This window comes from Eublepharis macularius, chromosome 4 (genome assembly GCF_028583425.1).
Source record: "Eublepharis macularius isolate TG4126 chromosome 4, MPM_Emac_v1.0, whole genome shotgun sequence".
In the NCBI taxonomy this organism is placed as follows: Eukaryota; Metazoa; Chordata; class Lepidosauria; order Squamata; family Eublepharidae; genus Eublepharis; species Eublepharis macularius.
Window position 1 is genome coordinate 10,906,856 of NC_072793.1, and position 21,482 is coordinate 10,928,337.

At 46.2% G+C, this 21,482-nt stretch overlaps 1 protein-coding gene across 1 annotated transcript in view; it reads left to right on the top strand.

Annotated features, from left to right (window-relative positions):
• Positions 1-21,108, top strand: part of PAN2 (poly(A) specific ribonuclease subunit PAN2) — a 39,043-nt gene extending 17,935 nt beyond the window's left edge. The window contains 14 exon segments of the mRNA XM_054976794.1: positions 571-674; positions 1,128-1,226; positions 1,400-1,476; positions 2,995-3,136; positions 4,598-4,735; positions 4,980-5,039; positions 6,244-6,334; positions 15,478-15,530; positions 15,533-15,643; positions 16,302-16,439; positions 16,944-17,123; positions 18,462-18,555; positions 18,978-19,175; positions 20,459-21,108. Of these exon segments, the coding sequence (XP_054832769.1) occupies positions 571-674; positions 1,128-1,226; positions 1,400-1,476; positions 2,995-3,136; positions 4,598-4,735; positions 4,980-5,039; positions 6,244-6,334; positions 15,478-15,530; positions 15,533-15,643; positions 16,302-16,439; positions 16,944-17,123; positions 18,462-18,555; positions 18,978-19,175; positions 20,459-20,493 (1,520 nt within the window). The 3' untranslated portion in view covers positions 20,494-21,108.
• The last annotated feature ends 374 nt before the right edge of the window (positions 21,109-21,482 follow it).

Below are 21,482 nucleotides of genomic sequence, written 5' to 3' on the forward strand. Positions count from 1 at the left end.
CCCTTTCTTCAGACAACTCTGCCAGCTAAGTTAAATCTGATGTGCTCGCATGCATCTGATGAAGTGAGCTCTAGTCCATGAATGTTTATGCTAGAATAACAATTCGCTGGTTTTTAAGATGCCACAGGACTCCTGTCCTTTTTTTTTTTTTGCCGATTTGATTAAGTTTCACCTGAGAAGGTGGTGTTCACTGTCGTAAAATTTCAGACCTCTGCATTAAGAGAGTCAGACTCATCACTGGGTCTAGGCAAAGTATTTCTTGACACAATTTGCCCTTCAGCAGTTGCACTTGACCTCTGCTCACTCTGGGATTAAGGTTCTTCAGTGTACTTCCTGGCTGTTTAGGTTTTGCTTCCTGGGCCCTTTTCACACTGCTTACCTTCACTCGCAACAACGCAGAACATCGCGCTAAAAACGCGGAAGATCGCGTTTTCTCACGCGAGATTTGCGCAGTGTGTTTTGCGCAATGTTTTGCGTCATTGCAAGTGAAGGTAAGCAGTGTGAAAAGGGCCCTAGTTAGATCTTCGGGGCAATGAAAATGACTCCTCCCCCCCATTTCCTTCTCCCCAGATAAAACTAAGGATTATGAATTTGCCCAGATCTTAAAGAGAAGCATCTGTCTGGAACAGAACACACAGGCTTGGTGTGAGAACTGTGAGAAGTACCAGCCTACGGTAAGCAGGCAGGGAACAGTCGTTCACAAGGTGATTTCCCAATCCCAAGCTCTGTGCTGTATTCATCTGTGGACAAGGCTGCATCAGTCAAGACGGCTGTCCGGGAGCACGCTGTACCCTTGATGGAGGGCTCTTGCTGCTCTCATGGCTAATTCCAGCATCCTGTGTTTCTGCTGACAGGTTCTAGAAGAAATCATAGCTTAATATTTTGGAGTTAAATTCTTAAGCTGATAGCACAAATGGACAGCGAGAATTTCGTATGAATGAAAGCTCATTCATCAGTTACGGTCTCTGATAGCTTTCTCTGAAATCTGCCACCATTTTGAAAGTCTTTCAAGATGGATAATATTTCTGATCAGCTATGATAAATTCCCAATAGCTGTACAGTAAAGCCACCATTTCAGTGTCACTTGCCCTTCCATTATGTAACATTTAATGTTTTTGCCACTCAAGGTCCAGACACGCAATATCCGCTGCCTGCCTGATGTTTTGGTCATTAATTGTGAAGTGAACAGCTCCAAGGAAGCAGAATTCTGGAAGATGCAGGCAGAGGTATTTGGGAGTGCACATGTATATACCCTTTCATTTTACAGGCAGTCCGGTGCTTTTCAAGCCATTCCTGAAATTGGCACGAGAAGTCACCAGTCGTTGATGTTGAATTAATTGCTGCGCATTTGTATGGACATCTGTTAGACTTACAGTTTTGGTTTCTCCTTTCTCAACAGTATGCCTTTAAGAAGTTGATGATGAAGAGAGGTGGACTGGAATTCTCCAGGAGTAGAGAAATCCCTCTTGGAGAATGGTAAGTTAGGATGGCTTCTTATCTGCCAGTTCTGATCTTTCTTACTTAAGGCTCTTGCTTTAAAAACTGGAACGCAGGTGTGACTTTGCCCACAGTTTTGTCTGTGCTGGGCTACAAACTAGGCAACATGCTCAGAAAGAAATCACAGTAGCAAGACTACAACTGCAGTGTAAACTGAATGAACAATATAGACCATTCTATCTGGGGTAACCAGAACTCTGTACTAAAAAGATTTAAAAGTCCATGCTGGGTTATTAACTCACTTGTGATTTTTTTTAGATTTCTGACTGGGCCTGGGGTAACAAAAAACAAATTATAAATATTTCTGTAATATATAGTAATGCCAGTATTACCTGAAGGGTTCATCATATTTTTTCTTTACCTTGGTTAGCTGTTAATTATGGATGGCTTCTCTGGATTCATAGACATATTTTTGAGAAAAGAAATGTATATTTGTGGCTCTGAGCAATAATTACACGATACAGAATTGGCAGGTGTATTCTCCATCCCAAGGTCCCTGGAGTTAATTGCTTGAGTGCCACCTGAGGCGTAGCAGCTAAGGGCAGAAGGTCAATCCTGAGACTTAATATTGCCCACCAGTCATAGAGGCTGATGTTGTGCAGCCCTTCTCTCTTTTGTGGCTTCAGAGGACTTTGAGTGCTGAATGTGTGCAATCCCAGCCTCAGTCCCAGCCTCAGCTGGTTCAAGCCCTAGACCTACCAGTTACTACAAATGGGTCTACTCACTTGTCAGTGGTGCCACACTTGACCATCATCAGCTGCTTTGAGAGATAAAATGCTTGTCTCCCCACACTCTAAAATCACTGGGTCACGTCCCATTGAAAAACACATCACGATCACACTAGCCTCCAGTACGCAACCAGATAAACTGGAGCCAACAGTGTCTGTTTCAGTTTGAATTGAGTGTGCTGCTTCTGGGATGTAGTCAGTGAGCCAATTCCATCGTAACTTTTTTTCTTCTGAAAGCAGCACCACTGGAGAAATTCAGCAGATAACTCTCAGTTGTTGTGATGGACCATCTTACTTTGACAAGTAGAATTTTGAACAAGCCCTCTCTCCCCCTTTTCTGTGTTTGATATTTGTGTACGAAACAGAAAAAAAGAAGTTCTGTTTTTGAACAATCTGCATGGATTTTGCTGGAAAGTTGAACAACGTAACTAGATTCCACGCGTCAGCTCCTCCTCACAAATCTTTCCTGCAAAACTCATAGATGGTTTTACATTTGGATGTAACTTTTTCATGTTCATTTTTTAACACAGAAAAACAGTTACATGGGAACTGGTTCATTATATAGATGGTCAAATGGTTGATAGATTCTATTCACTCTCCCTGAAATACGCAGGCTCATCTCTTTTTCTTTGTTCTTTCAGTAACACCAGGGAAGCCTGGCGTTTGACTGAGCGGGGAAAAATGGCTCTTGAAACCTCAGGGCCACTCAAGAATATGCTTCCTTCGGGATCTGTGATGCTTCCTGTGCTTGTGTTTGCTTTGCTTTCAGGAATGAGCTAGGAATGGCAGAGGGGGGCAACTCTTACACCTCCATTGAGGAGCTGAAGAACATCTGGATTCCTTATTCCATCAAAATGAAGCTGTCCAAGAACAAGGAGCTGGAAGTTTACAATTGGGAGGAATGCTCTGAAGTAAAGCAGCTCTTGCTAACAAGAAAGTGACCCATAGCACCTGATGTGGGTGGAGGCTTCTAGGGCTAGAGAAAACGATATGGTCAATCCAGATTTTTTAAATTTCACATACGGCTGCAAAGGGTAGAACAGGATTCGCGGAGGAGAGGTCCATCGATGACTACTAACAATGGTGGCTGAAGGGAACTCTCATGTCCAGAGGCAGTGAGCCTTTGAATGCCAGTGCCAGGAGGCAACACCAGGGGAAGGCCTTGGCCCCCACGTTCTGCTTGTTGGTCCTCCAGGGCAGCTGGTTGGCTGCAGCATGAAACGGGATGCTGGACTGGATGGACCGCTGGTCTGATGCATCTTTTTATGATTTGCAAATGCTCTCTCAGTATCACAAGACCTCAGGGATTCCTCAGGAAACCTGGCGAATGTCTGCCCACTTTCAGAGACAACCAGGGCTTTTTTTCAGCTGGAACACGGTGGAACGGAGTTCCGGAACCTCTTGAAAATGGTCACATGGCCGGTGGCCCCGCCCCCTGATCTCCAGACAGAGGGGAGTTGAGATTGCCCTTCGCGCCACAGAGGGCAATCTCAACTCCCCTCTGTCTGGAGATCAGGGGGCGTGGCCACCAGCCATGTGACCATTTTCTCTGAGGGCAACCCACTGAGTTCCACCACCTCTTTCCCCAGAAAAAAAGCCCTGGAGACAACCAAACAATCTTTGCAAGTAGTTTAGCAGCTAATTTGGAAGACTCTCCAGGGTGAGGACTCTATAGCCTCCCTTGGGAACTTGTACCATAGCCTAACTATTTTGTGGACTGTTTTCCCATCGTGAGAGAGAGAAGTTCGCCTTTGACCACCGTTTGCCTCCATGAAGCACAGTAACATGTGGAGTGAAGATTCAGATCTGAAAAAGCTTAGTTCCCATCTGTCATTTACTCGTTTGCATACACTTTCCCCACTGATACACTCATAGCATTGGGTGAAAATGTCACAAAATTGTAAAAATCACAACATTAGTGCAAAATGGTGATGGGAATCTTAATGGTGTGATAAAAACAGAGCTGTTTAGGATTTCCTTTTTTCGTGTTCTTACATGAGAGATATCTATCAGACTGTGATCTAGCCTTATATTATGAGGGTTCTGAAAATAGTAGGAAAGAAAGAAAATAACAGGAAAGAATTTTTAAAGTAAATGTGCTGTAAGGTAGACCCCTCAAGGTATCCCGCCTGGCAGGAAAATGTCCTGTGCTGGAACCAAGAACCTTGGGCCAGTCCAGCTTTGTGCTCTGTTTCGGAAAGGCTGGAACATTGGAGTTCTGATTTCAAAGGCTAAGGGTTGGCTGTTGGCATATATTTAACAGTGGGCCAGTTTTTCCTTTATGTAGGGAAAAATGAGGTTTCTTGGGCCCATCAGTTCCCAGAGCTGCTTAGGAATAGAGCACTTTGATTGTGCCGTCTTCCTCTTTTCAGCTGAGTGTTTTGGATGATCAGGAGTCCACATACGTCTATGATCTTATGGCAACTGTTGTTCACATCCTGGATTCCCGCACTGGGGGCAGCCTAGTGGGGCACATCAAAGTGGGGGAGACCTACCACCAAAGAAAGGAGGTGAGTCAGCAGGATAAGCCAGAACAAGTTGGTGATCTTTGCATTCTGCTGCCCTTGAGAGCTCTCAGATCTCATTCATAGCTTCCCAAACTCTGGGAGAATCGTCTTTTGCCAAGACCCTTTCCTATTACCGTTTATACCAGAGTCTTCTTGGGTATAGGTAATCTTCTGTTTGACTGTGAGTCATGGTCCATACGTGAAAGTTTGCAGCCAGTAATGCACTTATCTCCATCTCTTTGCTCAGGGCGTCACACACCAGCAGTGGTACCTTTTCAATGACTTTCTCATTGAGCCTGTGGACAAGGTAAGGAGATCAGGACTGTCCATGCTTTGTGCCCCTTCCCTCTCCTGGGAATCCGAATTCCACATCAAGAGAATTTTGCTTCTGCAGATTCATATATAAAAGAGATTTTTTTCCCTCACCAAGATGTTCACTTGCCTGCTTTTTCTAAACATAGCATCCTCTGTTTTTGCAGAAACTTTTGGTATATAGTAGGGTGGAGGCAAAGCAGCGGAAGAGCTATAGGGAGGGGGGATGTGTTTGGAGCCTGCTAGAGAAAATCAGGTAGCAAGCGCTGAGCATCGAGGCATTGCTGACTGAACCCTAGAACCTCACAGGCCGTGTCTGGCATTGAGTTCTGTGCTATGAACCTGAAGGTGCAAACAGATAACCTAAAAAATGTCTAATCCAAAGGTGCCCGGATGCCCTCCCCCCCGCCCCCGCAAAGACAGTAGCTGAGTATTTTACCACTAGATTCAGAGGTCCAGCCTCCCAGGTTTTTTGTAATCCTGTTGATTATGAGGCGTCTCCCAAGCATCTACTACAAGACACATTAAGAGGGTTATCAGGCTAAACCGACAAATGCATCTCCCATCTCTATTACGATAAAACAAAACTGCATAGTTTCCTGCAGCTGAATAAGATTGTAGTCCCAAGAGGGTGGGAGCCGATTCCAGCGTCAGCTTGGTTACAAGGCAGGTGCTTTAGCCAGGAAATCCTGCCAGGCTCGCACATGGAAAGCTGGTCTGATGAAAACCCCGACAGGCCAGCCCTGAGGCCCTTACAACAGGCCATAGGGGAATTGTCAGCCTCGCCTGTGGCTGCTCTGCTCGTAAAGTTGCCACGTGAGTTTGAGCATGCCTTCACTAACATAGTAACACAGGGTGATCTTAGTTGTCTTTTGCACCGAACCTCCTAAATCCACATTGCAGCACATGTCTACCTTACACCAACCTAGTTATCTGTCCTCAAGTTACTTTTTGGTCCCATAGAGGGAAAAAGTGGGTTAAACTATTTTAAATAAATCAGCCCAAGGCAGTTTGTGTCTGCATAAGAGTTCAAAGTATGGTAGTGACATCCAAGGGGAGCATTTTTCTGTATTATTTGCTTTTTAAAAAAATCATAGTTGTTCCTAGAAGCACGTTTGCAATGTTTGTGTTTTCTCGTTGTTGACTTCTTCTTACTTGTTGTTTATTTATTGTTTTACTTTTTGCTTTTGGATTTGCAGTGTGAGGCTGTGCAGTTTGACATGAACTGGAAGGTGCCTGGTATTCTTTATTATGTGCGACGCAACCTCCACTCCAAGTACAATTTAAACAGTGAGTGTGTACATGTGTGTCTGACTACAGGGAAATGGCTAGCACAGGTGTTTGCAGATGTATACCCTGTGACTCTGGGGAGCCAAGGGAAACTTTTTGCTCTTGCAACAGACTTTTTCTTTTTGTCAAATCCAGATGTCTAATTATATTAGGCATAGTGTCAGACAGGGCTTTTTTTCAGCGGGAACGTGGTGGAATGGAGTTCCGGCACCTCTTAAAAATGGTCACATGGCCGGTGGCCCCGCCCCCCGATCTCCAGACAGAGGGGAGTTTAGATTGCCCTCCGCGCCGCCAAGCGGCGCGGAGAGCAATCTAAACTCCCCTCTGTCTGGAGATCGGGGGGCGGGGCCACCGGCCATGTGACCATTTTTGCCAAGGGCGATTTAAACTTTTAAAAACTCCCCCCTTGTTCCAGCTGACCCAAAGTGACGTCATTGTGCAGTCCTGAGTTCCACCACCTCTTTTCCCAGAAAAAAAAAGCCCTGGTGTCGGACTCTGCCAGTTGCCTTCTCCAGACACTTCGCTCCATCAGCCCAGGTTGTCTGGGTTAAGGTTCTTTATTGAGAAAGTTTCACCATCAGAGAACAGTACAGGGAAATTGACAGGAATGCCTGCCCAGGGCGATCCAGGATCGGTTATAGGCTCCGTCCCTCCTCTCCCTTTTCGAACTAGGGTCCGTTGGCTTCGGTGCGGCGCTTTGAGTGGGAAAAGCTTGTGGGAGGAAAGATTCCAGGCTTCAGGGTCTCCACAGCAGCTCCCAGGCACTTCGGAGCTCCAACTCCCCCCCCCCCCCACACACAGATAAGACAGGAAGAAAAGAGCAACAGAGGATCTACTGACTCCTGACTTCCCATCCTCTCCTCCTGTCCTGAAGCATAGCTGAGTATGGCAGGGGTGCCTAAGGCATACCTGACACATAGAAGTTGCCAGTGAAGAATCATCTAATTAACTTTATACTCACGCTGCACATATGTGCAAAATCAGTTAGCCTAAGCCCCTTCAAAACATCCTCCACAAACATGCATGTGCAAGAGCCAGTGGAGTTCCTGAGCTCGGGCTCCACAACATTATTCCAGGGCTGGTCTTTGAAATGTGGACTGAGGTTGCTTGCAGTGCATTGCGCAGTGCCATTCCTGTGTCTAGCTACATGGGTAGGACTCGCTGCTGCTGATCACTCAGATATGCCAGAATGAGTACTTCAGAGGCACTTCTCTCTGCTTCCAGCAGCAAGCCTGGCAGCCACAGTGTAAGATGGTATTGGTTCAAGGTACCTGTCTCTGCCTCTTCCTTACAACCAGTCAATTTCTTACATCCTCGCTTGGTTATCAGTCCCAACAATTCATGAATTTTTCACATCCGCTTGACAAGCAGCTGTCTTTTTTACTTGATTTTAACTCCGAGAAGTTTTAAAAAAGACTTCTAATCGTGCTTCTAATATTCCTCTTGTTGGAAAGCAGTGCTTATTCTAAACATCCTCAGTTCCTTCACAGCCCTCCTAGGGTTCTGCTTCTTGACCTTCTCTCCTGTTCTTTTTTGAACCCTCCTTGATTGCCAGGTGCTCAGGCCTGACTAATGCTGACTAGGAAATTCCCAACACGGCTTTACTACTGGGGAGGGTGAATAATAGCCTTCACAAGGAGGGGCATGAGAATAAAGTGGGTTGTTATGAAGTATTGATTCACTACAGGGATTGAAGGGGACAGACATTGAGTATCTCTTTCAAGGAAGCAGGGCTGCAGATCAAGAGGAAGTGAAAACATATTTGGCTTATGATGAAAAGGACAGTAGCATTTGTGGCAAGGAGGGAAACCTCTGATTTCAGGCAAAAACTCTTTTTTCTGTGGAAGTTGTGGCGCATTTGCATAAACCTAGAAGTCCAAACTGTGAAATGGAAATTGATTGTATGTGGGCTGGAGTTTAAGCACACGGTAGAAGGATTGCCCCAGTGAGTGCCCTCAAAGTCTGGATTTTTCAGCATGCACAAACATCTTACCAAGTGGTTTCTGACCTTTCTCAGAATGTTTTTGCAGCAGAGCTGTAAGACATTTACATACCTCAAAAAAACCAGAACATGAGCTATTCACATACCTTCAACTTTGTATGCTCCTGGAGTTGTGTAAATTAGTCCTCAGCATGAATAACTTTAGTGTTCATTCTTGGTCTTCTGTGCAGGCACACATGGGACTGCACATGCACAGGCCCGCTGATCAGTAGGTTCTATAGCTAAAAATTCCTCTAAGGGACGTTTGCACCTTCCCAGAGCTCAGTCATGGCTTGTTTCCTGCCGAAACAGCCCGCTCTCTGGGAGGAGTGACGCCCCTGACCCTCAGTTCCTCTTTTGCTGCTGGTTGGAGAGGTTCATCTCATTTCTTCTGTGCAGCCTCACATTGGGACTGCTCCTGTGCAGGCCTGCTTCGGAGAGAGATTTCTAGCTCTAAGACTTCAGAGGGGGTGTCTCCGCCTGTCCACGCATGCGCGGCATTTTCCTGCCCGAATGCAGCACAGAGATGCAGAGAACCCCCTCATCCCTCAGTTCTCTTTTCGCCACCGGTGAGAGAGGTCTTCTCGCTCTGTCTGTTCGTTATTATCTTTTACCTGTTCGGATTACTTATCTCTACGATTGATAGTCACCGCGATCTCACTGGGATCATTGGGATCATTTCCCAGAAGGCGTTGGCTCCGTTGACTGCCTCGGACCCAACACCCAAGGGAACCAAGACCAACCTGAGAAGAAAGACGGGCTCCTCGCAACGCCATTCCCTGGAATCGACAAGCTTGGAATGCACATCCTTGGAACCAATTGCAAAGAAGGCCAAGTCAAAGACAGAACTACTCCTTCCCAGAAGGATCGGTATCATTGACTCCTGCTCTCATTATTGTGGAGGAAATACTCCATCTACTCCATCTCCCCAACATACTCCCACTCTCCAGCCGAACAACGAAGCATTGGTGTCGGCCTGGCCTCCGCCATGTTAATAGCTATTTAATATAGCTACCTGTGATATAAAATCACAAGGCCCCTGGATTAAAAGCAGTTTGGTTTGCAAATGGGCATTGCAGCTAGCCGTTGCTGAGTCCTGCCTGGGAGATCTGGGCATGAATGGAATGCCGCATGTAAATGCAGAGTGACCAGCAGTGATCAGTTTACAGTCCTCTCAGCTCCGGGTGGAGTCCAGAGCAAGAAGGGTCTTGCAGTGTCATCCCACTTAACACATTCCTTTCCCCTTCTTCCGTGATGAGATTCCCAGCCCATGATTGAGGAGAAATAAATTAGCACTCATAAGTTCTCATCATTAATTCCTGGGAAAGGTACATTCCCCAACGAAATTCATCAGCCCAGCTCCGGTGGAACCCATTAACAAACTGCTCCTTTTGTGCAGTTCCAGGAGAGACTTCGCAAGAGAGCCAGTTTGGTGTAGTGGTTAAGAGTGTGGGACTCTTAAGAGCTCTCTTTCCGGAGCTGTCTCAGCCCTACCCACCTCACAGGGTGGTGTTGTTGGGATAATAATAACATACTTTGTAAACCGCTCTGAGTGGGCATTATATTGTACTGAAGGGCAGTATATAAATCGAATGTTGTTGTTGTTCTCTTTTTACACACCTTGGCAGCAAATAATCAAGGTAATCAAACCTTTGTTATTCCCAGGAACTGACCATTGGAGTCTTTGTTCCAACAGCTGGGAGGACTCTCATGCCTCAGGGCATGCTTTGCCCTATAAGAGTAGGGACCCTTGCCCCATTCAAACTGAGTACGCTTATTGGATCCAAAGCGCTGTTCCCTTGAGGTTGCCCTAAGCCTCTTGCTCTCCTGGCCGAGAACACGGGACATCTGAAGTTACTCTCTCTCCCTCCATGGACTGGACTACTCTTCAGGATAGGTAGATGTACTTCCCCTCCCGCATTCTATTCCAACTTCTGGCTATAGATCCAGAAGAGTTAGCCGTGTTAGTCTGTAGTAGCAAAATCAAAAAGAGTCCAGTAGCATCTTTAAGACTAACCAATTTTACTGTAGCATAAGCTTTCGAGAATCACAGTTGTCTTCATCAGATGCATAGAAGATAAGAAGAAACTGGCCAGATATATATAGGTAGTGAGGGGAGGGGGGAGTAGAAGCAAATCAGTTTACTTCTGATAATAAGATCAGTTGGCTTCTGATAATGAGATAACCATTCATAGTCTCTATTCAATCCAAGCGTGCCTGAATCAAATTTACATATGAATTCCAATTTAGCAGCTTCCCGTTGGATTCTGTTTTTGCAAGGTTTCTGTTGAACTACAGTGACCTTTAAGTCCTTGATGGAATGTCCTGATAGACTGAAGTGTTCTCCCACTGGTTTCTGGATGTTGCCATTTCTAATGTCAGATTTGTGTCCATTCTTTTGCGCAGAGGTTGGCTGGTTTGTCCAATGTACAGAGCAGAAGGACATTGTTGGCACATGAAGGCATATATCACGTTGCAGGACAAGCAGCTGTAAGAGCCAGAGATAGTGTAGTTGATGCCATTGGGTCCTGTAATTATATTTCCTGGGTTGATATAAGGGCAGAGCTGGCATCTGGGTCTGTTGCAGGGCCTGGTACCTGTGTTGGTGACTCTGCTAGCCAATTCATGGTTGTAAGTGAGAAGTTGTTTAAGGTTGGGGGGCTGTCTGTAGGCAAGGAGAGGTCTTCCACCCAGGGCTTGTGAGAGAGAGGCATCATTTTCCAGGATGGGTTGTAGATCACTGATGATATGTTGAATGGGTTTGAGCTGGGAACTATATATAGCTACGCTGGTGGTTGTTAGATCCCCATCTATTCAGAGGGGTTCAGTTTGGATCTCAAAAAATTGAGGCCACGGTTACTACAGATGCCTCAGTGGAAGGCTAGGGAGCACATTGTGAATATCTCATTACCGACAGTACTTGGTTGAAGGGTGAGAGAAATTTACGTATCAGTGTGTTAGAAATGAGGGCAGTTCATTATGCCCTTATCTCCTTTGCAAAGTACACGTGTCCAAATTCTTACAGGCAACTGTACAACCATGTTCTACATAAATAATCAGGGAGGCACTACTTCCAGGACTCTCTGTCTGGAATCTATGCCAGTCTGGGATTGGGCGTTACCACACAATGTCTCCCTGCAAGCAATTCACGTTCCAGGGACATCTAATCTCATTGTAGACTGACTGAGCAGACTGGGGTTTTCCACTCACAAATGGTCACTGAAGGAGTCATAGATATGGCTGATTTTCCTGTTATGGGAATTCCCAGACATAGACCTGTGCATGGAAGAGGAGAACAGAAAAGCTCCATTGTTCTGTTCCAGAGCGGGAATGGACTCAAGGTCCCTGGGAAATGCTTTCCAGTTACCATAGCCCAGGGTACCTATTTTACACCTTCCCACCATAGCTCTCATCATCAGCAAAATTCAGATGGGAAAGACGGACTGCATAGAAATAGCGCCCGTCTGGCCACGCCAAGCACGGTTTCACATTTGTCTCTGATGGCCAAAGGCAAATTTCGACACTTTCTGTTGGTAACAGATCTCCTGCTATGCCAAGGAGTCACGACTCACGACATGCCCAGACTCAAACTGATGGCCTGGTGGATTCTGCAGTAGGTGGCCTCCCTCAGGAAGTGGCAGAGGTCATTCCGTAAGTCAGCCTCGTTCTGTGCTCAGTGAAGGTTCGTCAGACTGACCCAGCTGCAGCTGACCTCGAGTCAGATGAAGAGCAACAGCAGATCCAATGACCGGCTAATCAGATAGCACAGCCTTCAGCTGTAAAAGAACCAGCCCCAGGGAATTCGGAAGCTGCAGAACAAGGCTGCAGAATCCCACCCCTCTCTGCCGACACCCTTGCAGCACCAACGCTGTCAGAGGCAGCACAGCTTCAAGAAAGTAGGAGGTGTGCTCAACTCATGAGCCGAGGGTCCACTGTCAAACGACCAGGATGGACGTGTGGTTTTGGGATGTCTGCCAAGTAAACGGCGGACAGTTTAGCTCATTAGGACTTGGCCGTAAAAACGGCTGGAAGAAGCAGAAGTTTATGGACGCAACTAGTACATTTTACGGCTGCTTCACGGCCCTTGCTGCGATCCAAACTCTGGAATTCTGACCCTCGGACTGGACCTGACTTGTGACTACTTTTGACCCTTGGACTGTTTACTCTTTACTACCTGGTCGTGACTGGCCTCTGTACTCCGGCCCCGGGCCCCTGGGGGACTAGGACATTACAGGTTATATTAAATGCTAAAAATCCTAATAGTAGGAGATCTTATGCCCATGTATGAGATTTATAGGATGGTCCAGGAGTTAGAGGCCTTGACCCATACATGTGCCCTTTAGCCTCTGTCCTTGAATATCTTTTGAGCCTTAAATATGCTGAGCTTTCTTCCTCTTCCATCAAGGTTTATCTGGCTGCAATGTCAGCTTTTTACTCCCTTGTAGACAAAAAGACAGGTTTTTCACATTATACGTCAAAACGGCTTCTGAAAGGCCTTCAAAACATGTTTCCTCCAGCAGCTCAAATAGTGGTGGTCATTGCAGCTGGTTTTGACAAAACTGATGAATAAGTCATTTGAACCCCTGGCCTTTTGTCCCTTAAGGCTCCTTTCTACTAAAGTAGCATTCCTGGTGGCCATCACATCTGCCCGGAGAGTAAGTGAATTAGCAGCACTTCACATGGGTTCTCCTTTTCTTAACATCCATGCTGAAAACATGGTTCTAAGACCTAGCTTGGAGATCTTACTGAAGGTAGTTTCCAAATTTCACAACTCACAGGAGTTAATACTGCCTATATTTTTTCCTTCCCCAACATCCATGGCGGAGAGGACTTTCCATACTCTGACATACTCTTTTATTTGAACCATATGGCATCATTTGAACCGTATGGCAGATGTGCAACTTTTTGTTTGTTATGCAGGACCAAAAAAGGGCAAAAAGACTACTTCTCAAACCATTGCCAGATGGGTAGTTGAGGATATTAGGATGCGTTATGAACAAACTGACTTACCTTGTCCACTGGGAATCCATGCTCATTCCACCAGGTCACAGGCATCTTCAAGCAGCCCCGCTTAAAGTTGTTTCTCTACAAGACATCTGTAGAGCTGCAACATGGACTTCAGTTGATACCTTCATCAGGCACTATGCCATAGATGTACATAACAGGAGGGAAGCAGCCATGGGTCATGCTGTTCTCATGAAGAGCGCACCCCTCCTCCATGGATAAAGTGGCTTGTTAATCTCCTATGTGGGACTGCACAGAAGACCGAAAACTGGATTGCACTTACATGTAACGATTGTTCATTGAGGCCTTCTGTGCAGGTGCACACACCCCTCCCTCCTTGCTTGCTGTGTACCCTTCACTACTTACCTGGAAGGAGACACTGAGCATCGGGGCCATCGCTCCTCCCAGAGAGCAGGCTGTTTTGGCGAGAAACAAGCCATGCCTGTGCTCTGGAAAGGGGCAAACACCCCTTAGAAGAATTTTTAGCTATAGAACCTACAAATCAGCAGACCTGGGCATGCACAGTCCCATGTGCGCAAGCACAGAAGACCTCAATTAATAACAGTTACTGGTAAATTCAACTATGTTTTGTGTGCTAGCACATCAGAGAGAGAGATCCTTGCTTAGGATCTGGTGCTAATAAGAAAAATCAAGCATGCTTGTGAAATATCATGAATCCTATAGCTCAATGGTATCGGCAGGTTTTTCTGTCAAAAATCCATATAGTGGGAGATGATATGAGAGCTTTGTTTACTTGGTAAGTCCTTTCCAAGGCTATAGTGGAGCAGGGATACTGCAAGGCTTTTAAAAGATTTGGATGGTAGTTTCCTTGATCCTGTTGGAGCCCCTGATGGAGCAAAATTATTGCTTAAAAGGAGTGTGTGCTCTTACCATCTCGGTAATAGCTCTATCCTGAACCTAGCAGCAGCTGTGTTTTTAGGGTGCAATGATTCCACAGGATTTAAAAACACTCATGGGTGGACCTGACTTAGCTGCCTAAAGACATTGTATGAGAAGAGGTGAAACTGAGACAGTGACTACTTTCTGCCCAAAACAAACAAGTAAACCCAAATTCTTGAAAGGAGCCTGAAGATCTTCCTTGATCACACAAATTCAAACAAGCCTGTTTCTTACCTCGCCCTTGAAACTGTCCCCTTTTTCCCTTGCCATGTGAAAAAAGCTGATTTTTTTAAAAAAAGATGCTGCAGTGTTTTAAAAATACAAATCATCATCTTTTAAACTTGAACATAGTGATGTTGGAAGTGCAAGGGGCAAACTTTTGGGGGTGAAAACGGTGACTGAGGTATGGAGTGCCTTGAACGCTTTAAAATAGCACTGTACAAATGCGTGTTATTTTTAAAGGCAAGTTCAAGGGCAGAACTATCAACTAATATCAGCCACATTGACTTAACTGGAGCCTTCATGTTCAGAGGTAGTTGGCCTCTGAACACGAATTGCTGGTGGGGGGGGGGCAGCTGCAGGGAGAAGGTCCTACTGGCAGGATTTCTGGTTGGCTACTCTGTGGAACAGGATACTGGACTGTAAGGGCTGCTCCAGCAGGGCTCTTCGTGTAGATTATCTTGCTGCAGTTCTTACAACAACTCTGTGAGGTTGGTCAGCATTATTTCCCTTATATTGCAAGAGGGGATGGCTGCTTTTTTTCTGATCAGCCATTAGAGTAAAACAGCAGCTAGTGCGTTTCAGCTTCCTGAAGCAGGTAAACCTGAATGGTATGTGGGTTTCCCGTGAGTGCCTCATTTCTGAAGGGAGAAGTGTTCTTGGGGCTCCGTTGGGGCCCTACCCTACTCCTGAGTTCATCATTCATCCCAGAAAACTAAGGGAACAAACCTAAAATTCGTTTTTGTTGGGGAATGAGTATGGGGTGTCATGAGGATCTGCAGCATTTCAAAATGCGCCACTTACACCTCTAGGTCTTCCTAAGTGATGAAGCTCTTCCTGTGTCTCTAGAATATTTAGAAATTGGGAATGGTCTGAACCTGGAAGGAACCTGTACCTGCAAAACCTCCTCCTCGGGGGGGGGGCACCCAAATCCGAAATCACTGGTGGGGGACTCTGGGTTTTTTCCCCCTTCCATAATCCCAGAGAGCATCCATGACTTGGGTGAAGCAGCTGACCCAGTTTCTCTTCCCCTTTTCAGTTAAGAACCCCATTGAAGCCAACGTGCTGCTTGCTGAGGCCTCTCTTGCTCGCAAAAGCAGCGCAAATGTCACGCCACTTTCATCCCACTCATGCTGAATGAGATGCCGCAAGCTGGAGACCTGGTGGGGCTGGATGCTGAATTCGTCACCCTAAATGAGGTAGAGGTTGCAGTGTGGGGAGGTGAGGGTGGCTGTTGCGGGGAGGAGCGGAAGATTTCTGAGTTGAGCTCTTCTGTCTGCTTGCTTTTTTGCAGTGGCCTCTGATAGGACCAAGGGAAGCCCTTGTTTCTTCTTTTCCAGGGAATTTCCCCAAGGCAACTTACAAAATGAAATATAATACAAAAATGTAAAAAGTAGTCAATTAAAATCCAGCATTAAAAACTCGCCCATATCATAAACAGATAAAACATTGGGCTGCTTAAACTGCGTTTTATACTTCCCAGAGCAAAACAACAACAACAAAGGACTACAAAAATGGTGTTAAAAGATAAACCTCTTAATTAAATGCCTGTGTGAGAAGACATGTTTTGACCTGAGATTAGCATAGGCACCAGGCAAACCAAGGGGGTGGGTGGGTGGGTAGACAAGGTGCCATGAATGAAATGTCTCTGCTGGCTGGCTGCCTCCTCTCTAAAGATGGGGGCAAAGAGAGCTGACAAAAGACACAATATTCCATGGAGGAGACCTGAGGCTATAGCTATGAGCCAGGATCCAGCAGCAGCAAACCACCCCCACCCCCACTCACCATCTATGACTCTGTTCCTTTGTGTGGGCCACATGAAGCACATCTGTTTGTACTTTTAAAATCCACAACAGGAGGAAGCTGAACCTTCGCAGTGATGGGACCAAGTCAACTATCAAGCCCAGCCAGATGTCAGTGGCCAGAATCACATGCGTAAGGGGGCAGGGTCCCAACGAAGGCGTTCCCTTCATTGACGACTACATCTCCACACAAGAACAGGTATGCAGCCCTCAGCATCAGAATCTGCCGACAGTTATATTAGTTCCCCACGCTAAGGAGGTAATACTTACCTGTAGACAAGTTGGCTCCCAAATCTCCATTTCTGGGGCTTTATGTGAAGCTGTTCTTCACTGGCTTTGGAAGGACTGACAGCCTGTCCCAGTAGTTAACATAGTTGATTGCTGAAGGAGGTGTCCTCCTCTTGTTTCCTCTATCCAAGAGAGCTCTTGCCTTGATAAGCCGAACATAGTTGTTTGTAGTTTATGAATTGGTTTATTTTCTTTATGATTCAGTGGTTTTCTGGGAAGCTAATTTTTTTCCCCTTCTGAACTGGGCCAGACTTATCCCAGGAAGCATCCTGTAGAAGTCCCGTCTGCTGGACTTTATAGGATATCTCCGGATCAGAGTTGGCCCTCTCCCATTGAGCCTGAAGAACTTCCCATGTTAAACCCAGTGTCCGTCTGTCGTCATCACTCAATGGCCGTCCTGTCTTTATCCTTGCAGGTGGTAGATTACCTCACTCAGTACTCGGGCATAAAACCAGGTGACCTGGATGCCAAAATTTCTTCCAAGCACCTTACGACCCTCAAATCCACCTACCTGAAGTTACGCTTTCTCATCGATGTCGGAGTCAAGTTTGTTGGTCATGGGCTACAAAAAGACTTCCGGGTCATCAACATCATGGTGACCTTCTTTCTTTCGTTCTTTCGTTCGTTCTTTCGTTCTTTCTTTCTTTCTTTCTTTCTTTCTTAGCCTAGTCTATATCTCCCCTCTACTAACTGAAAGCTTTCATTGGGTAATAGTTTGGGTGGTGTATTTCTATTGTTTATAAAGAAAGTGAAGACATAAGGGGTGAAACAATAACAAGTGAAGATAGTGGCAGAAGGAAGACTTGGGCCTGTTTGCAGGTAAGTTTGTGAATGGTGAGGGTTATGGATGATCTGAGGAATTCAGAGGCAGAGCAATCTACATAAACCAAAGGATTGTATTCTAGGACACAGAGGGAAATGTGTACAAACAGTAGGAATTCTCCAGTAATAAGGATGTGTTTTATGTTCCTGTTACATTTTTTTCTTACTTATATTTGCATTACTTTTTCTGTAGAGTGGTTTTTTTCTCTCCAGCTATCACAGTTCATTTATTTGTGCAGCACCCACAAGTTTTTCTTGACTTTCTTGAGCAAGGATAAAATGCACACGTCCCTGCCTCCCACTCCCCAGTCATAAAATCTAAAAGAAATAGAACAAAGTGAGAAACTGAAGCAGGATGTAGCTTCAGGCTGTTCGCCTAATTCCGGCATGTGGGGCTGCAGTCCTGAGAGCATTTGCCAGGGATGAACCTGCATAGGATGGTTTACTGGATATAGTTTAGGTGGACAGCCGTGTTAGTCTGCAGTAGAACAGCAGGATTTTAGTCCAGGGGCACCTTAAGAGAGCAACAACGTTTTTAGAGTGGAAGCTTTTGAGAGTCAGAGCTGCCTTCTTCAGAACGAACGTGGTTTTCGAGTTGTGTTTGGGTGGATCTTGGCATTTCTCAGAAACGTATCAAGAACTCCTCAGTGTAACCGCAGACAAGTTTTCCTGAAGAGACCACGTATCCACTGTTGCTTCCCTTTCTCTGCAGTAACTAGTTGCAAGAAAACACTGGGTCACCTCCTCAGCTAAGATAAGACAGTGATGCGGCCCCAAAGGCCTGTCCAGGGCCCTTTATGAACTGAGCTGTGCCTCACCTGTCCTCAAACCATCCCTCTGCCGTAGGCTGCTGTGGATGTGCAGGGAGTCCGTATGAAAAAGGGTTCCACGAAGACAGAACACTTGCAAAGGAAAACAGCTGGTTGGGGTCTTAATAGTGCAGTGCACTGTTGCAGCTTTGGGCAGAGTTTGACACTGGGTGTTACTCTGTTTAGGAAGGGCCTCGTACTTTTCCTGGCACACTTCTGACACCATATTCTGTAGCAGCTGTTCTTCTAGTGTGTATTGCTGTGCTGCCTGCATTTATAACACGATGTGCCTGTCCCTACAGGTGCCCAGGGACCAAGTCATTGATACCGTGTACTTGTTCCACATGCCCCGGAAGAGGATGATCTCACTGCGCTTCCTTGCATGGTACTTCTTGGGTCAGTCCAGATTCCCTTTGGATTCCAGGCAGCGCAATTCCCTTTGTATCACTGTCGTAGTACTCAATATTTCACTGATCCTTTATTTTTTTCTTAAAATATTTCAGTCCTGTTCCTTATATCCGGTTTCTTATTAGAAAATTTGGATGTAGAGGTTCAAAGGGGGGGGGGGGACGTCAGCAAGGCTGCAATTAGGGAAGGAATTCATGGTTGGGTTGATACGAGGGTCTGCAGGAAGGGTTTGTTTCCTAGCATTTGATATTATAACGGGGATACATTTTTTGCCCTAACTGAAACATTTTGGATGGGAGTGGAGATGTCCCCCCCCCACACACACACTCACACTCCCTGTAGTGACAAATGGCACGGAAGAGGGCGAAACTACCTTTGTCCCACGCAGCGTCTCTTCCCGTGCCCCTTAGACCTGAAGATCCAGGGAGAGACTCATGACAGCATTGAAGATGCGCGCACAGCCCTCCAGCTCCACAGGAAGTACACGGAGCTGAGCGGTGGTGGCTTGGAGCCCGAGGAGTTCCGCAAGGTGCTGAAGGGCCTCTATGAGAAAGGGAGGAAGATGGACTGGAAGGTGCCGGAGCCAGAAGGCCAGAGCAGTCCTAAGAGTAAGGAGCGACTTTTCTTACTGTGAGCCCGGGTTAACGTTCCCCTGCATGGACCAGTGTCTCTGCCAAGAGGTGTGTGAATGCATCTGGGTGCCTCATCCTGTGTGCTGTCTTCTGTCCCTTTGTGTCTTTATATGAATGTTCATAGATGAAGCCGCATCATCTGTCTTTGCATCTGCAAGTTCTGCACACATTCACATGCAGCACAAAGTGGGTGCACAATATGTGTTTATTAAAACTTCAGCACTGGAAGCTGAAACTCCAGAAGTTACCTCTTTGGATACTGCTGTAGTCAATTTGTCTCTTCATTATTTGATCCAGAACAAAATCTGAATTTAAAACCACGACATAAAACTGTTAAAATATAGTAAAATTAATTGAATGCAATTCTAAATAAAACTGTCTTCAGCTATGTACTAAAGATTGAAAGTGAGAGGGCCAGGCACACTTCCCTGGGGAGCTTGTTTTACAGTTGTGGGGCTCCCACCAAAGAGGCCCTCTCTCATTTACCCTCCAACTGAGCTCCTTTGGCGGATGGGACAGTCAGGAGGGCCTTTCCCTGTGATCTTAACTCCCAAGCAGCAACATATGGGAGAAGATGGTCCTTCAGATATCCCAGTCCCAAGCCGTTTAGGGCTTTAAAAGTGAGAACCAGCGGCTTGATCTGGGCTCAGTAGTGGATTGGCAGCCAGTATAGTTGCTATAATATTGGAGGGGGGGGGGGTCCCATGTTCCCAGCAGTTGGCCCTGAACACCAGTTTAGCTGCAGCATTCTGCACTGGCTGTGGCTTCCAGATACTGTTCAAGGGTAGCCCCAAGTAGGGCGCATTGAAGTCAGTTGATATGAGATGCATCACGTGGATGTTAATTTCCCTGGACTCTCTGGACCATTTTCCGTGAAGACCCTGCTGACTTTGCCTTCTCAGGTGCCATTTTTGCTTGTGGAAGAGTGGGGAGGCAATGCTTGCTGATTCTCCCCTCTCACTGCAGCCTCCCGTTTTGACCCACATCCTGTTCCTGGGGGTCCTGTGACCCCCCCAGGGGGGAACAGTTTCAGGGGGCATAAATGACTACAGTGGGAGAGGGGAAGCAGGAAAGTTGCTGTTTATGCGAGCGCCGCTCTGCTCACACAGTGTAGCATCCAAGGGAGGGCCTCCCTCTCTTCCGATTCTGGCGTGTGATCCTGGGGCATGGCTCACGCCTGCAAGTAGTGTAGGTACTCTCCTAGAACTAGGATTTCAGGCCTTGTGGCTCATGGTGTTTTGTTCTTGCTTTCCTAACAGGTGCTGCTGTTTTCTCTTCTGTGCTCTCTCTCTGATCCAAGAAGGCATTGCATACGACTTTTTGTCTGTGCTTTGGAGAGGACGATCCAAAACCTAGTCCTTGGGCTGCAGCCTTTCTAGAACGTGGATTAGGAGACATACATGTCTGAGAAAGGAGGAGAGAGTCGTTAACCAACAGCCTGCACATTCCTCAAGGGCCCAGAGATTTCAGCTGAGGTGTGGCCGTCCCCACTTTACTGACCAAACTCATGGGTCCCAGACTGAGACCACATGTTGACCATGTGGGGGTGGAGTTACACTAGAAGCACTGGTCTCAAGGTTTGGGTGATCTATAGATGTGTAGCACAAGAGGAATCCTAAACAGAATGTGATGCGCAGTCATCCCTTCCTCCACCTCTGCTCTATCCATTGGTATTTCCTGTCTCTTCTGTGGCCAGCTCTGCAGAAGGTAGCAGAAAGCTGGCTGAGGTTGTAGGGGGAGCACCTATTTAGATTCCAGCAGAGAGAGGCTCTTTGGAACCACCTAGAGCTGGCCTTTAGTCACTTTAGAAGCTTCGTGGCTTTAAAGCTCTTTCCTTTTCTCTTTGTGAGTTCTGGTCATGGAATCTTTGAAATGAAATCAAGTCATAAAGCATTAAGTCAGTGTTGAAGTCCTGCCTTCTCCTTGCTTGTCGTTCTGTTTTATTACATTGTGCTGCAATGATCTATTCTCCCCTGCAGGTATAAGCAGAATGCCATTGATGTACATGAATACTGGTAAAACTGAGGCTTTAGCTCCCCAGTCTTCATTGAGTAATTAACTAGAGGACAGGCTGTCGTACCAGCCCTTGTAAAATTCCCAGGTTCAGACCCTAGGTCTGTCATGAATTTTCCCTGCCATGCACGTCTTTGTGACTAGGCAGTCAATTTTTTGTGTGCATGTAAAATAGATTTCCTTAGTTATGAATTGTGCATGGTGTTTTTCAGGATTAATGTCTTAGGGCTCAGTGTAGACTATGGGAGGGTATTTAGTGGGACGCAGAAG